Source organism: Cervus canadensis, chromosome 17 (assembly GCF_019320065.1).
Source record: "Cervus canadensis isolate Bull #8, Minnesota chromosome 17, ASM1932006v1, whole genome shotgun sequence".
Lineage (NCBI taxonomy): Eukaryota > Metazoa > Chordata > Mammalia > Artiodactyla > Cervidae > Cervus > Cervus canadensis.
This window is the reverse complement of record NC_057402.1, coordinates 43,744,323-43,761,157: the sequence shown is the minus strand read 5'-3', so window position 1 is coordinate 43,761,157 and position 16,835 is coordinate 43,744,323. Positions and strand designations below refer to the sequence as shown.

Here is a 16,835-nt window from a genome sequence, read left to right as displayed (position 1 = left end):
CTGCAGTCCATGAGGTTACAAAGAGTCAGACACGACTTAGCAACTGAACAACAAATAGTTAATTCCAAATTCTCAAGGAGTTAAGAATGAGCTCATGAAGCAGCTTATGAATAGAAATTATTCCCTTGGATCTGCTAAGGTCTCCAAAGGCCTATTCACTGTAATAGTGGTGATGGTTTAGCTGCTAAGTGGTGTCCGACTCTTACAGCTCCATGGACTGTAGGCCACCAGGCTCCTCTGTCCATGGGATTTCCCAGGCAAGAACACTGGAGTAGGTTGTCATTTTCTTCTCCAGGGGATCTTCCCAACCCAGGGATCAAACTCAGGCCTTCTGCATTGCAGGTGAATTCTTTACTGATTGAGCCATCAGGGAAGCCCATTGTAACAGTGGAATTGGGATTTTTAGGAAAAGAGATCATTTTTGACATGATTCTTCCAAGAGAAGCAGCTGGGCGTATCTCAGAGCGGGAGAGCCTAAAGTTTAGAATATAAGTTTCAGTTTTTTTCACATAACCATCTGTGTGTCCTTGAGTTAAGTCATTTGCACGTTCAGAGTGTCTATTTCCTTGACTCCTGAAATGCGGCATTTGAGAAAAGTCTCACCAGCTCTAAAATTCTATGATTCTCTAACTAATAGTTTACTGCATCGCTGGCATGACTGCCTTGATCATCAGCATGATCCAATTAACACTCTGCAATGTAGAATATGTCTGTAGTTTCGAAAAGTAGACTATTTAGGACAGGAAGGAGTTTGGAACATGAAACACAGTCACTTTGTTTTTCAAAACAAATGAGGGGGCTTCCCTGGTGGCTCAGTAGTAAAGAATCTGCCTGCCAATGCAGGAGACATTGGTTCCATCCCTGGTTTGGGAAGATCCCACATGCCATGGGGCAAGTAAGCCTGTGCGCCATAACTGCTGAGCCAGAGCCCTAGAGCCCAGTGCTCGGCAACAAGAAGCCACCAGAGTAAGAAGCCTGTGTACCGCAACTAGAGAGTAGCCCCTGCTCATGGCAACTAAAGAAAAGCCCGCACAGCAACAAATACCCAGCACAGCCAAAAATATTTCTTTTTAAAAAAATGAGGACTCTGAGGTCCAAAGATGCTGAATGACTTTGTTAAATTACAAGCCAATTAGTGGCAGAAGCAAGACAAAGGCTGCCTGACCAGTCCTGCCTGCACCAAAATGCATGGCTACCAGGTGACTTCAGGATGGCATACTTCACTAGAAGCTGCCCCCGTCCCCATATAACCCATAGTGCGCTTTTTATGTGACTCATTAAACACAGCCTACATCACAGCTGGGCTTTACTGGCCTCGGGGCTCTTAGTTTTCCAGACATCTAATCCAGGGGACATTGGAAGAGTGGCCTTAAGGTTGTCATGAAAATACACCAGAATTGAGTACTTCAAAAAGTCTTACAGGGTCATCGAAGACAGCAAGTTATCTACACACTGTCTGCCTCCTTCCCATTTTATCAAACGAGTATTCGATAGGCGGAAGTTCCTAGTGAACCCAGTCCTGACCCACAACTTCAGGAACCAGACAGCAGCCTCCACAGCATAAGCACCTTGTCACTCTGGCTTCAGGCTGCTGGGACAGTGGGATGGCTGCCCTGAAAACCTCTGAGAGGCAACCTGGGGATTTCTGTGTAGGAGCGATGCTGCCTGCCACGCAATATGCTGCCACCTGCTCCGAGATGAGACAGTTGGTTGCAGATAGCACAAGGTACAGACATTAAAACCTGAACTACATTGGATCCAGCAACCTGGGTGAATCTCTAGATATCATAATGTGGGAAAGAGTTGAACACAGATGAGTATGTGCTGTATGATCCCATCAAAACTGGGTCATTTGTGGAGACGTGGATGGACCTAGAGTCTGTCATACAGAGTGAAGTTATAAGTCAGAAAGAGAAAGACAAATATTGTACATTAACATGTATATCTAGAAAAATGGTACAGATAAACCTCTTTGCAGGGCAAGAATACAGACAGCGACATGGAGAACAAACAAATGGACATCAAGTGGGAAAAGAGTGTGAAATAAATTGGTAGATTGGGCTTGACATACATATACTATTGATACTACATATAAAATAGATAAATTAATGAGAACCTACTGTTTAGCACAGGGAACTGTACTCAGAGCTCTGTAGTGACCTAAATGGGAAGGAAATCCAAAAAAGAGGGAGTATACGTATATGTAGCCCAGCGGTGGCCTGGTGGCCCAGCGGTCAGCGGTCAAGAATCCACCTGCAATGCAGGAGACGCAGGAGACTCAGGTTCAATCCCTGGGTCAGGAAGATCCCCTGGAGGAAGGCATGGCAACCCACTCCAGTATTCTTGCCTAGAGAATGCCATGGACAGAGGAGTCTAGTGGGCTACTGTCCCTGGGGTCGCAAAGAGTCGGACACGTCTGAAACAGCTGAGTCTGCAGGCACATGTGTACGTGTGACTGATTCACTTCACTGGACAGCACAAACTAACACAACATTGTGAGGCAATTAGATCCCAATTTAAAAAAACAAAAAATAAAATAAAAACCAAAATGAATCTACAACAGTGATAGAAGTCAGACTAGTGATTACTTCCTGGGTGAGAGATATTGACCAGAAGGGGTCCATGGAGCTTCCTAGGGTGGGGGAATGTTTGATTGCTGGATCTGGGTGGTAGCTACACAGGCATAAAGATATTTAAAAACTGGTCAACTTCTACACTTCAGATATGGGTGTCATTTACTATAATTATGCTATACTTTAATAAACAATGAATTTAACATATTGTGTGCAGACCCTTGATATGAATGGAGAGTATGATTCTTCCTTTTCTTTTCCATAAGAGTATCTGAGATTTTCCAAATTGAATCTTTGCAAATAATATTACTAGCAATAACAATAGCTACATGAAGTACTTTTATGCATCAGAACCTGTGAAGGCAGACATAGGAATTACCTGAATTATCTCCTTTAATTCTTAAAACATTTCCGTGAGGTTGACCAATACCATCATATATCTCACAGATGACAAAACTAAGGCACACAGAAGTGAAGTAACTTGTCCAAAGTCACACAGCAAGTAAAATATCAGAACTGAAATTCAAACCCAAAGCAGTCTGGCTCCTGAGTCCATGTTCTTAACTTTTCGTCACATTTGATGGTATGTTGCAGGAAGGAAAGTTTTCAAACTGAGGAGTATTTTATCTAACTTTTCTCTGATATTACAGTGCACTTTGCACACTCAGCATGAAGAGGAAAAAGGATCCAGGGCTTGGGCTGATAGGTTAACAATTCTCTAGTTGATTACATTCTTGAGATTCATTCAACGGATACACCTAGTTTGGTACAAATGCCTCTTTTTTTTTTTTTGCCTTTAATAGCAGAGGGTAGGTGCTATTATTGGCTTGTTATAGCACAGTGGGAGCAACACAGAATGTTTTCACAGGCTATCCACTGGGCCCTCTAGAACACTATGTCCTAAGACAGAATTTCCACCGCATGCCATATGCTTTTAAGGTCTGCCTTAGGCTTTTTGGAAAGACTGAAGGGGCTTACTTTCCTCTTCAGATAGCTTTTATATTGTTATGATATTAAATATAATTTATCTGTAGAAGCTGGAGAAGGCATTAACCACTCTTTAATTAAAAAACACAAAGCTCGTGATTTTCCAGACATCCTCTTCTATCCTTTACTGGCTCCTCAATTAGTTTCTCTGAAGCTTTCCTAAGGAAACCTATTAAATCATTAATTTCTCAATTAAAAGGAGACATAAATCATAGCTGAAGCTCCAACACTTTGGCCACCTGACACAAAGAGCTGACTCACTGGGAAAGATCCTGATGCTGGGAAAGATTGAGAGCAGGAGAAAAAGCGGGCAACAGAGGATGAGATGGTTGGATGGCATCACTGACTCAATGGACATAAGTTTCAGCAAACTCCAGGAGACAGTGAAAGACAGGGAAGCCTGGTGTGCTGCAGTCCATGGGGTTGCAAAGAGTAAGTTACGATTTAGTGACTGAACAACAACAACAAATCATAGATCCTCTAAAAATTCATCCAGGAGAAAGGGCAGAAAGCAACTTGATGGTTTAGCCCCTCTTAGCAAATAGGCCCAAAGCGTTAACTGAGGTCTATATTATGAAAATGACTTCCCAGGTGGATCAGTGGTAAACAATCTGCCTGCCAATGCAGGAGACGTGGATTCAATCCCTGGGTCAGAAAGATGATTTGGAGAAGGAAATGGCAACCCACTCCAGCGTTCTTGCCTGGGAAATCCCCATGGACAGAGGAGTCTGAGGGGCTACAGTCCAAGGGGCCACAAAAGAGTCGGACATGACTTAGAAACTAAACAACAACAACAAGGTATCAGTGTAAATTGAGAATGAGAAGTCATAGTACTGCGGGTGCAGTTTTGCTCTCTGCATCTCAGCCAAGCTCAAGTCTTGCTCTCCAGTGGGGTTTTGTGCAGTGATTTAAACACACACCCATGTGCACACAAGCACACTCACACAGAAGCAGGCATCTGTTTTCCTTTCTGGAAAATGGGCTTGAAAAAGGTAAGTTTTGGTACTGGTCAAAAAAATTAAATAAGAGCTCAGAGGGCAATAAAAGCAAAGGTTAATCAGAAAACAGAACTTTTAGATAATTTCAGAATTACATGATGAATTTGGCAATAGCAAAAATGAACAAATTTAAATATTTATCTTAATATTTAAATATTTCCGATGAAAATCAGAGACCGTGTCTCTCAAGCCAATGCCACAACCGGAGCAGGAGCCACCCGCTGTGCAGGAAGCTACACGCAAGCGTGGGCAGCCCAGGGTTTCAGGGTCCTTCCTGATGTCACGGGTCTATTGTACTAGTTGTGCCGAGGAGGAAATAGAAAGATTTTGAAGCTATTTTTGAGAAACTGTTTCCTGCCCACTGGCAAATGGCAGAGCCCAAAATAGGCTCTCCAGTGAGGTTCTTACCTGGTCATCATAGCGATATGTGAGGAACTGCTCCCCAGTTGTGTCCTCCAGAAAACTCCCCTGAGGGGAAAGTGCAAACTCAGGAAGGAAGTAGGCCCCAGGAGACTTCTCTGCTGTGGTCTGAAAGGCAAGATTGCTTGGTTACACATAAGGCCCAGTAAGGACCCCCAATGGGCTTCCCCGGTGGCTCAGTGGTAAAGAATCTGCCTGCCAATGCAGGAGATTCGGGTTAGATCCCTGGCTCAGGAAAATTCCTTGGAGAAGGAAATGGCAACCAACTCCATTATTCCTACCTGGAAAATCCCATAGACAGAGGAGCCTGGCAATCTACAGTCCATGGAGTTGCAAAAGGGTCAGGCACAACTTAGCAATCACACAACAACAACAAAGGACCCCCAACAGGCAGTCTCTGAAAAGGGTGAGTCCAAAAGAATCCAACCACGAAAGGTTTCACCAAGAAAAGGCAAGTGCCTATTTACAATAGCCAAGACATGGAAACAACCTACTTTCTTTCTGTTGTGATTGTTTGGTGAAGGAGTAAGAAACACACTTATTTTTTCCATCCTGTAACAGAAGTGCATATATCCTTTCTTTTTTTGGAGTTCCTTCTTATGTAGATCACCAGAGAGCACTGAGCAGAATTCCCTGAGCTATACAGTAGCTTCTCATTAGTTATCTGTTTAGGGCACAGAATATGTCTGCTGGACATTGTCCCTAAAGTCACCCTGGGAGGAAAAGGAAGGGGCACTAAAGCCACAGCCCCTACAAAGACAAGAAGACCCCAAGACATGTTAGCAGTGTTCCACGGAGCTCTATGTGAAATATCAGGAAAAGTAAAAAGTCTTCCTGGTATTAAAGCTTGTCACCCCTCAGTATTCTTTAGTGTGGAAAAAATAGAAGACACTTATGGCTTAACTATAGCTGATTACCTTCTGCTCTGTGAGCCACTGTTCTGACTTTAAATTGCATTTATTAGACTTCTACAAATAAAAGCTGGAGAGGGTGTGGAGAAAAGGGAACCCTCTTGCACTGTTGGTGGGAATGTAAACTGATACATCCATTATGGAGATTCCTTAAAACCTAGGGATAAGTCTTCCATATAACCCAGCAACCCCACTCCTTGGCATATACTCAGAGAAAACCACAATTCAAAAAGAGATACATGCTTCCCATTGTTCACGGCAGCACTATTTACAATAGCCAGGACATGGAAGCAACCCAGATGTCCATAGACAGAGGAATGGATAAAGAAGATGTGGTACATATACACAATGGAATATTACTCAGCTATAAAAAGGAACAAAATTCTGCCATCCAGAGATGTGGACAGGCCTAGATACAGTCATACAGAGAAAACTCAGAAAGAGAAAAACAAATACAGTACATTAATGCATGTTTATGGAATCTAAAAAAATGGTATAGATGACCTTATTTGTAAAACAGAAATAGAGACACAGACACAGAGAACAAACTTTTGGACAGCAAGCGGGGAAAGGAGGGTGGGATGAATTGGAGATTGGGATTGACATATACACATTATTGATACTATGCATTAAATAGATAACTAATGAAACCTACTGCATAGCAAAGGGAATTCTACTCAATGCTCTGTGGTGACCTAAATGGGAAGGAAATCCAAAAAGGAGAGGATATATATATATACATATAGCGGATTTGAGCTTCCCTAGTGGCTCAAATGGTAATGAGCCACTCAAATGAGTCTGCCTGGAATGCAGGAAACCCAAGTTCGATCTCTGGGTCAGAAAGATCCCTTGGAGAAGGAATGGCAACCCACTCCAGTATTCTTGCCTGGAGAAGTCCATGGACAGAGGAGCCTGGCGGGCTGTAGTCCATGGGGTAGCAGAGAGTCGGACACAACTGAGCCACTGACACACACATAGCTGATTCACTGTACTATATAGTATAAACACTATATTGTAAAACAACTATACACCAAAATAAAAATAAATCTTTAAAAAATCACTTTTGAAGACTAGATGAATTACTAGGAGTAAATTTCTCATCTAGCTTATGTTCCTTATAGTGTAGAAGCTCAAACAAATATATTTTCCTCCTCCTTTTGTTCCCCTCCAATCTCCAACAACCTGTGTAGTAATTTCCAAATACTGATGTTCATCTGGTTAAGAATTCACTGAGGAAATAAGCATATAGATTTCTAGATCATATCTGGAAAAAATAGTTAAAAAAAATAAAAACTGAGGTGGGAATAAAAACTTGCACATGAAAATCAAAGGTGAATTTGATGGTAAAATTTATTTCTGTATTTCCTAGGAAGCTTCAGTATGTGTAAAAGTATTGTTTTTCTCACCAAAATAAAAACACATCTAGGTAAACCTCAGAGCCAAATTTTATATAACTACTAGAAAATAATGGATTCTATCTTAAGATAATTCATGGAAGCTGATAACCAAAATGGTCAGCAAAGATCAATAAATGTTACCTGCCTCTATTGGCTTCAGAGATCATAGAATCACAGTTTTAAATGCCTGAAGAGGCCTTAGAAGTCATCTAGGTCGAACTCCTAAATTTAGAAATGAGTGAACTAAGGCTCTGAGAGTTAAGATACTTGCCAAACAGCACAGAGCAGGAGCCAGTGCTGAAACCTGTTAGCAATCATGTGCAAAGACACAGTTAGGTCATTTCACCAAAGGCTGGGGGCTGGGAGCAGCCTAAGATCACCACCCGAAACTAGCTCCCTAAAGACACAAAGCCTCCCTGTATAATGGGCTTCTCAGATGCCTCAGCAATACAGAACCCCCCTGAAGCACAGAGGAAGAAGGAAACGTGGTTGGAACCCTGGGTTGAGAAGATCTCCTGGAGAAGGAAATGGCAACCCACTCCAGTATTCTTGCCTGGGGCAAGAGGAGGAACAATCCTAAGGACAGAGGAGCCTGGCAGGCTACGGTCCATGGGGTCACAAAAGAGTTGGACATAATTTAGCAACTAAAAAACTACAATCCTGTATAATGCTTATCTTTAGTTGACCATACATTCAACACATATTTATTGAGCACCTACTATATGCCTGAAACTGTTCTGAGTGCTTTGGATACAATGACATACAAGAAAGATAAGGTATCTCTTTTCATGGAGGTTATACTCTAGTGGAAGAGATAGATTTTTTAAAAAGCAAACAAATTTCTAAATATGAAAATTAAAGCTCTAAGTGCTATAAAGTAAATAAACAGAGGGATATGTGAATAAAGTTGGGAGAAGGTTGTTTAACTTTACATAAGAAGTGGAGTGTTAGAGAAGGCTTTGAGAGTCTCTTGGACAGCAAGGAGATCAAACCAGTCAATCCTAAAGGAAATCAACCCTGAATATTCATTGGAAGGACTGATGCTGAAGCTGAAGCTCCAACACTTTGGCCACCTGATGCAAAGAGCCGACTCACTGCAAAAAGACCCTGGTGCTGGGAAGGACTGAAGGCCAAAGGAGAAAGGAGGAGATAGAGGATGAGATGGTTGGATGGCATCACCAACTCACTGGACATAAGTCTGAGTAAACTCCAGGAGATAGTGAAGGACAGGGAAGCCTGGTGTGCTGCAGTCCATGGGGTCGCAAAGAGTCGGACACAACTAAAGTGACTTAAAACACACGCACATACTAGATTCCAGGGATGCCTGGTTCCAAGATCATCATCTGTTTATCCCCATCATCTTCTTCGATCCTCCCCACCCCAGCTCCTTTCAGCTGTCTCACTCCAAGCTGGCTCTCCTTCCTGGGCTCCTCTGAAGCTGCCCCACCACTGAAAAAAAAAAAATGCTGCCACATTTACTCCCAAGTGGCTGCTTTCTGCAGCAAGGGGGACTGTCCTAAGCCTCTGTGATCAGAGTATTTGCCTGCTGTGCTTCTTCTATGCTATTAACAACAACTACAAACATTTCTTAAGCACCAATGAGCTTTTTTTCTTTTTTTGGCTGCTGAAATTCGATTGGGTAAAATGACCTGTTTGCCTTACATTTTGTTCACTGTATTCCTATTCCAGGCTTCTGCCTCTGCCCAAAGGCATCTCAGTGCAGCATTGTGGAGGCAGTTCCAGAAGGCTGAGGGCTGTGTCTCCATCATGTCTGTGTTCCCCATGGAGATGTCTGGTGTGATTCAGTGAGAGTCTGACTGATGGCCACACTACCCGAGCCATGCAATAGGGGGCGAAACTTCTCGCCAAACCCATTCTGTGAGAATTAAAGGCTACCAGACGCGAAGAGTCAGACATGACTGAGCGACTTCACTTTCACTTTTCACTTTTATGCATTGGAGAAGGAAATGGCAACCCACTCCAGTATTCTTGCCTGGAGAATCCCAGGGATGGGGTCGCACAGAGTCAGACACGACTGAAGTGACTTAGCAGCAGTTCCTGGACTAGGGCTTCCCTGATGGCTCAGACAGTAAAGAATCTGCCTGCAATTAGGGAGACCTGAGTTTGATCCCTGGGTCGAGAAGATCCTCTGGAGAAGGGAATGGCTACCCATGCCAGTATTCCTGCCTGGAGAATCCCATGGACAGAGGAGGCTGGCAGGCTACAGTCCATGAGGTCTCAAAGAGCCGGATATGACTGAGTAACTAACACTTTCACTTTTTCTTTTCAGTCCCTGAGCTAAACCAGATTCTCTCTAGGCTCACATCACACCCTCTGTCACTGATAAACTGATTTTGCATTCACCTCTCTTGACCAAAATCCTTCCTCCCGAGTCAATTTTCAATCCTGTGGGAGCTGATGCTGCAGCCGGGTGCAGTCCAAGTCCTCTCCATCTGTGGTGGTCAGCGTGGGCCACCATGCTTGTGTGAAGTCTGAAGTGCTGACCTGTAGCATCCCAGGATAATGAAAGCTCAGTGCTAGAAGGGACCTTCTCAGTCATCCGATCCAGCCTGTCCCCCTCAGCAATCCTGCCCGATGCCCTGCAGCCTCTAAGTGAATACCTTTATGACAAGGAGCTCACTCCCTCAGAAGGCAACAGGAGTATGTCAGAATCTAGCAAACTAGAGTCAGGAGAAATTGTGAGACTGGGATTGATACAGCTTCCCTGGTGGCTCAGCAGTAAAGAATCTGCCTACGATGCAGAAGATGCAGCTTCGACCCCTGGGTCGGGAAGATGCCCTGGAGGCAGAAATGGCAACCCACTAGCCCAGTATTCTTGCCTGGAGAATGCCATTGGCAGAGGAGCCTGGTCGGCTATAGTCCATGGGGTCACACAGAGTCAGACACAACTGAAGCAAAATGCAAAATGCACATATAATAGATAACTACTGAGGACCTCCAGGACAGTTCAGGAAACTATACTCAGTGCTCTGTGGTGACCTGACTGGGAAGGAAATCCATAGAAGAGGAGATAAATGTTAAAACAAAAAATAAAAGAAATTTAGCAAACTCTTCTGAAGTGGCCCATTGCTCCCCAAGGTGGAATGAGGTACCTTCCCACTTTCTGTCATCCTCCCCCACAGCCTTCCCCTGTCTTCCCCTCCCCTCTAGCAAACACACATAATACTAAGTTGAATTCTAAAGCCTGAACACAGCAGAATCTAGGCAGGGACTAACATTTGAGTCACAGATCTATAAAACTGGAAGAAACTTTTGCTGTTGTTGTGCAGCCACTAAGTTATGTCCAACTCTTTGCGATCCCATGGGCTGTAGCCCAGCTGCCAAGTGAAAGTTCACCCCCATCCCCCAGCTCCCTCTATAGGGACAGTCTTAGGAAAACCAGACTTTTCTTTAAGGAGAAATGGCTAAGTTCTCTTATGACTTCAGAAAGCAAGCAACCTGGGCAGCGACGAACACACACTGACATCTCACCAGATAAGGAGCCAACTTCCTAAACGTTGGGGAGACTTGGTGGCAGGTGGCGCCTCACAGGACCGGGTGACTGAGGAGGTCAGGCCCCTCAGGCAGCAACAATTGAAGGGAGGACTGGGAGGTGGGGTGGGGGAAGGGAGGCTGGACCAGGATATGTGCAAGCTTCCCATGACACAGATCCAGAACCAAGGAGAGAAGCTGCCAAAATGCATCATCCCACCAGCCACTGTCCACAGCTGCTGAGTCACCGGGACTGGGGGTCAGGAGGAATCCAGACGGCCCCTTCAGGGACCCAAGGATGCAGCTTACTCACCTCCCCCTCCAGCCGAAGGCTTTGACTTTGGCAGGAGAGAGTAAGTATGGAATGGCGATTCAAGGACAAGATTTGCGTGTCCTAGACTCCATGCATATAATCAGAGCTATGGTTTTTCCAGTAGTCATGCATGGATGTGAGAGTTGGACCATAAAGAAGGCTGAGAGCCACATAATTGATGCTTTCGGATTATGGTATTGGATAAGACCCTTGAGAGTTCCTTGAACAGCAAGGAGATCAAACCAGTCAATCCTAAAGGAAATCAATCCTGAATATTCCTTGGAAGGACTGACGCTGAAGCTGAATCTCCAATAACTTTGGCCACCTGATGCAAAGAGCCAGCTCATTGTAAAAGATCCCGATGTTGGGAAAGATTGAGGGCAGGAGGAGAAGGGGGCGACAGAGGATAAGATGGCTAGATGGCATCATCGACTCAATGGACATCAGTTTGAGCAAACTCTGGGAGATGGCCAAGGAGAGGGAAGCTTGGTGTGCTGCAGTCCATGCAGTCGCAAAGAGTCAGACATAATTGAGCTATTAAACAACAACAAGCCTCCATCAACACCCCAGGTAGGATAGAGAATGTCTCTCAAGACTTGGTAAAAGGTTTGGCTGATGTGATGGAAGGAAAGACAAGTGGAGGAGAAGTGGGTGTTTCTATACAAAAGAATGGGAACCCAATATGCCTCAAAAGTCAAGTGGTCACTGTTAACATTATACAGTGAGATTCCCACTGAATTTCAACAAGTCAGTTTAAACCCTTCTCCCAAGCTTGGTCTGAGCACTATAGGTGGATGTCCATCTCTCTCCAGAGCACGAACACAGCTAAGCACCACACCACTGATCTCTACAGAACTGTGGTCAATAAAGGTCACTAAGGTTCTTTCCTGGGCTTCCCTGGTGGCTCAGACAGTAAAGAGTCGGCCTGCAATGCAGGAGACCCAGGTTTGACCCTTGGGTTGGGAAGATCCCCTGGAGAAGGGAATGGCTACCCACTCCAATATTCTTGCCTGGAGAATCCCATGGACAGAGAAGTCTGGCAGGCTACAGTCCATGGGGTTGCAAAGAGTTGGACACAACTGAGTCACTAACACTGACTTTTCACGTTCACCTTTCAAGGCTCTTTCCTACCTACCACTGTGAAGTCATGTCTGTACTGGAGAGCTGGACTGTACTATCCCTGATCATCCAGGCTCTCTTTGGATCTGACCCATCACCCCAGCCTGCCAAGGCTCTTTTTGGATCCTGACTCCATTTATCAAGGTTTGCATCGCTCTCTCCCCGCTTCGTGTCAGCCCGAATTTGAGCATGCGCTCTGCCTCCTTGTTTCAGCCACAAATACTTCACTGGGACAAGACTGAGAATGAGGCTCTTCTCCAGGCTGACAGGGACTTTACCAGCTTTGAGTCTCCTCATTTCAGAATCCCCAGCTTGGTCACTAGAGAGTCAACAAATACCTTGTCAGATTCTGTAGTGACACAGACAACACATGGAAGTAAGACGATAGTTCCAAGAACTGAGACTCCAGCTGGGCTTTATAGGTCAGGACAAAAGCCAAAGGATACGAAGGCATAACCCTGAGTCACTATTTTTTAGATTTTTTTTTTATGTTAACCATTTTTAAAGTCTTCATTAAATTTGTTACAATATTGTTTCTGTTTTATTGGGGGTTTTTGTTTTTGCTTTTTGTCATGAGGCATGTGGGAGCTTAGCTCCCCATTGAACCCATACCCCCTCTGCATTAAAAGATGAAGACTTAAAAAAAAAAAAAAAAAAGATGAAGACTTAACCACTGGACCGCCAGGGATGTCCCCTAAGCTACTAAAGCACTACAATTCCCTGTGACACCAGGGTTTAATAGAGGCCAATTAAAGTCATCATCAGGAATTTGAATGCATAAGAAGTCAGTCTCAATTAATAGCAGCTAAGGTCTACAGGGGAGAGTTCAGCTCCAGGATGGAAGGTACCGACCACTCCTACAGGTGAAAGGTCCCTTTATATTTTTTTCCTTTTTTTGGCTGCACTGTGTGGCATGTTGGATCTTAGTTCCCTGACCAGGGATCGAACTTCTACCCCCTGAATCCGGAACACAGAGTCTTAACCACTGGACCGCCAGGGAAGGGAGTTCAGCTCAGTTCAGCTCAGTCATGTCCAATTCTTTGCAACTCCATGGACTGCGGCATGCCAGGCTTCTCTGTCCATCACCAACTCCTGGAGCTTGCTAAAACTCATGTCCATCGAGTAAGTGATGCCATCCAACCATCTCATCCTCTGCCATCCCCTTCTCCTCCTGCCTTCAATCCTTCCCAGCATCAGGGTCTTTTCCAACGAGTCCTCTTAAATGATAATATTTGTTGAGTCTTAAAGTGTATGTTTTAGACAGAATCCCCATACTCTGGGTCAGCCTGCAAGGAATACATTCCCTGGAGGGTCTCTGGGTGTTATTCCGCCCATCCTGGATTACACACGGGATTTTACAGTTTCTACCTTCCAAGGTCCGTGAGGGAATAATCAAGTTAACCACCATTATTTAAATTTAGGATACCAAGTGCATTTTTGTTCCAAGATGCACGATGTGCATTCTGTTTCCTGAACCTGAAATGAAGGCTCAAAAAGAAACTTTCTGGATCATTTCGGTTTTTCAAGTAGGATGTCATCATCCCAAGATGTTTTACTTCATAATTAAATATGAAATATATTTATTTTGCCAAGGTTGACAGGATCAGCTGAAAGAAAATGACTTTTCACAACTATTTGAGTCTTTAAAAAAAATGGTACTAGGAATTTAAGGTTCCTCTTCTCTATTTACCATCAACAGATGAATACAATGGGCTTCCCCGATGACTCAGCAGGTAAAGAACCCACCTGCAATGTAGAAGGCACAGCAGATGCAGGTTCAACCCCTGGTTCAGGAAGATCCCTGGGAGGAGGAAAATGGCAATCCACTCCAGTATTCTTGACTGGGAAATCCCATGGACAGAGGAGCCTGGCAGCCTACAGTCCACAGGGTCATAAGAAGTCAGACATGACTGAGCGAATACATTCTATCTTACTGGGTTGAAAGGCCTATCACTTGAATAAATGCGTGACTACGAGTACATCTCAGCTAAAATAGTGGATTGGTCAAAAAGTTTGTTCGAGGTTTTCCATACCATGTTAAAGAAACACCAACACCAAGTTGTTGCAAACTTCACCTTCACTCTGAGTCACGTTTTCCAAAGAAACATGAGTGGCAGACCCTTCTGGGTCCCTCCTAGTGCTGAGAGGAGGGTGTTGCCTTGTGGGTGTGCATCTTCGGAATGAGCTGTTCCTCGGAGAAGGTCTCTCCTTGAGTTTAAATTTATCCTATTAAGACTCTTTAGCAAACTGGACTGTGGATCTTATCAATGTCATCCATAGCAGCACTCTTCCACCTGCCACTAAACACATGGTGTAGTGGTGTTTAGTTGCTGAGTTGTGTCCCACTCTTCTGCGACCCCACGGACTGCAGCTCACCAGGCTCCTCTGTCCATGGGATTTTCCAGGCAAGGATACTGGAGTGGGTTGCCATCCCCTTCCCCAGGGGATCGTCCAGATTCCTGCATTGGCAGGCAGATTCTTTACCACTGAGCCACCAAGGAAGCCCCACTAAACACATAGTCTCTCTCTCAAATTTCTCTGTTTCTCTGTTTCTCTCTCCTTCCATCTCCTTCTCCTACACACACACACACACACACACACACACACACACACACCTTTAATCAGCCCTGGCAAGCAGGGCCAAAAGTAATCTGTGAAAAGATCTTGCTGGAACAGACTTCACCTTGTATTAATAGTTCCTTGAAAGGAGAAAATCTGAACATGAAATCACAATACTTCTTTATATATGTGAACCCTCTTCAGTCCTCAGCAATAGGCTTGGTGCATATAAGAAAGTCAATAATTAATTGTCTTTCCTAGAAAAACCAACAGAGGTTGCCCTTCCACCCCCACGGAGAGCCCAGCATGACTGATGTTTGAATATTCTTTCTGCCACAGAAAGACGAGAATGCTCTGGCTGAAGACCACGCTGGCACTTCACAAGGGGTTATTTAAAAACTAGACTATTACTCTAAACGGGGAGAGGAAAGAAAGCCTGCCTGTGCCAATATACACAATATAGATCCTCTTTCCCCGGAGCCCACCCTTCCCACAAAACTGTACTTAAGAGCCCATTTTTCAAGGACATGAAGTAAGCTCACCCATTGGAAAGAGCCTCAATCACCAAAATGTCACGTGGAAATAATTCTAAAACACCTCAGGGGAAAGAAGTTGAAAATTGTATTCCCTGAACAGTGCTCCACAGGTAAAGAAAAAAGCTAGATGGATGATCATCACAAATCTTCATCAGTTGTAAACTTCCTACCCAACTCTTTCCTTCTCCCAACCCCTCCCCTCCTCCTGGTCCAGTCATACTGGTGACTGTCAGTATAGAGAAGGAAGTGATGGTTTATTTGAGGAAAGCGAGCAAAACTGTGGATGCTGAGAAGTGCTGTGTGTGAGAATGATCCAGAAGGGAAACGTGCCATGGAGAAGGGAGGTGTTTCCTGGGAGAATCTCTGTAACTCCCTCCCCAGCATCATCATGTCCACCCTATCAGGGGTACAAGGCTGAGGGAGGACCAGTCTCGGAGGATCCAGTCTGGGAAGTGGAATCTACCCTTTGATCTCAAAGTGAAATATGTATTTTTCCCACAGCCCCTTCCCCATTGACACTCATGATTACCTCCCCGTCAGAGAAAAGGCATTTTTGCTTTTTAAATAGAGTACAAATCACTATTTTACTTTACCCCAAATGGCAGGAGGAGGGACTCCCCAAAAGATTGCTGTCCAGATACTTCCTGATGGTATGTCCAGGGTTACATACCGTTTGTTGAGCACCTACTAGGCACTGAGGCTGTTTTAGATACAGAGAATTCATCAGTCAACAAAACAGGCAGAAATCACTTTTCTCAAGAAGTTCATATTCTAATTAGGGGAAACAGAAAATGAACATAATATGTAAGTTGTATAATGTCACACGGCTTCCCGGGTGGCATAGTGGTAAGGAATCCACCTGCCAATGCAGAAGATACAAGAGACATGGGTTTGAAAAGAGCCCCTGGAGAAGAAAAGGCAAGCTACTCCAGTATTCTTGCCTGGGAAATCCCATGGACAGAAAGACCTGGTAGGCTACAGTCCATGGGGTCACCAAGAATTGGACGTGACTGACCACACATGCATGGCATGGCACGGCATGGCATAATATCATATGGGGGAAAGAAGTTGGAAGTGCTGGGGGGGTATAAATTGCAATGGCTTTTTGTTTTCTTTAAGGTTTTTTTTTTTCATGTGGATCATTTTAAAGTTTTTATTGGATTGATTTGTTATTAATACAGTATTGCTTCTGTTTTTTATGTTTTGGCTATATGATGGCAGGGCATGTGGGATCTTAGCCCCCCCAATCAGGGATCGAACCCGCCCTCCCCTGCATTTAAAGGCGAAGTCTCAACCACTGGACCCACTGGACCACCAGGGAAGTCCCTGCAGTTTTAAATAGAGTGGTCAGGATAAGGGGGGCAAGATAGGGGAGGGTTTCTTAGGGAAACACTTCTTATTTTCCACTTTTCCAAACACACGAGTTGGAGCCTGCCCTTTTCCTTGCAGGCATCACAGCGTTGACTCTCTCTAGGAACCTGGCTGGGATCTGCCAGGCTCTGGAGTCATTTGCTTCTACCTACAGCAGCG

At 44.4% G+C, this 16,835-nt stretch overlaps 1 protein-coding gene across 5 annotated transcripts in view; it reads right to left on the bottom strand.

The window, feature by feature from the left end:
- ADAMTSL3 (ADAMTS like 3) overlaps positions 1 to 16,835 on the bottom strand; it is a 392,562-nt gene that overhangs the window by 285,866 nt on the left and 89,861 nt on the right. For all 5 annotated transcript variants that reach the window (XR_006273566.1, XM_043489726.1, XM_043489723.1 and 2 more), the window contains exon 3: positions 4,967 to 5,086. Coding sequence is in view for 4 of the 5 variants with exons in the window: in XM_043489726.1 (XP_043345661.1) it covers positions 4,967 to 5,086 (120 nt within the window). In the remaining variant the exon portion in view is untranslated. The remainder of the gene's footprint in view (positions 1 to 4,966; positions 5,087 to 16,835) is intronic.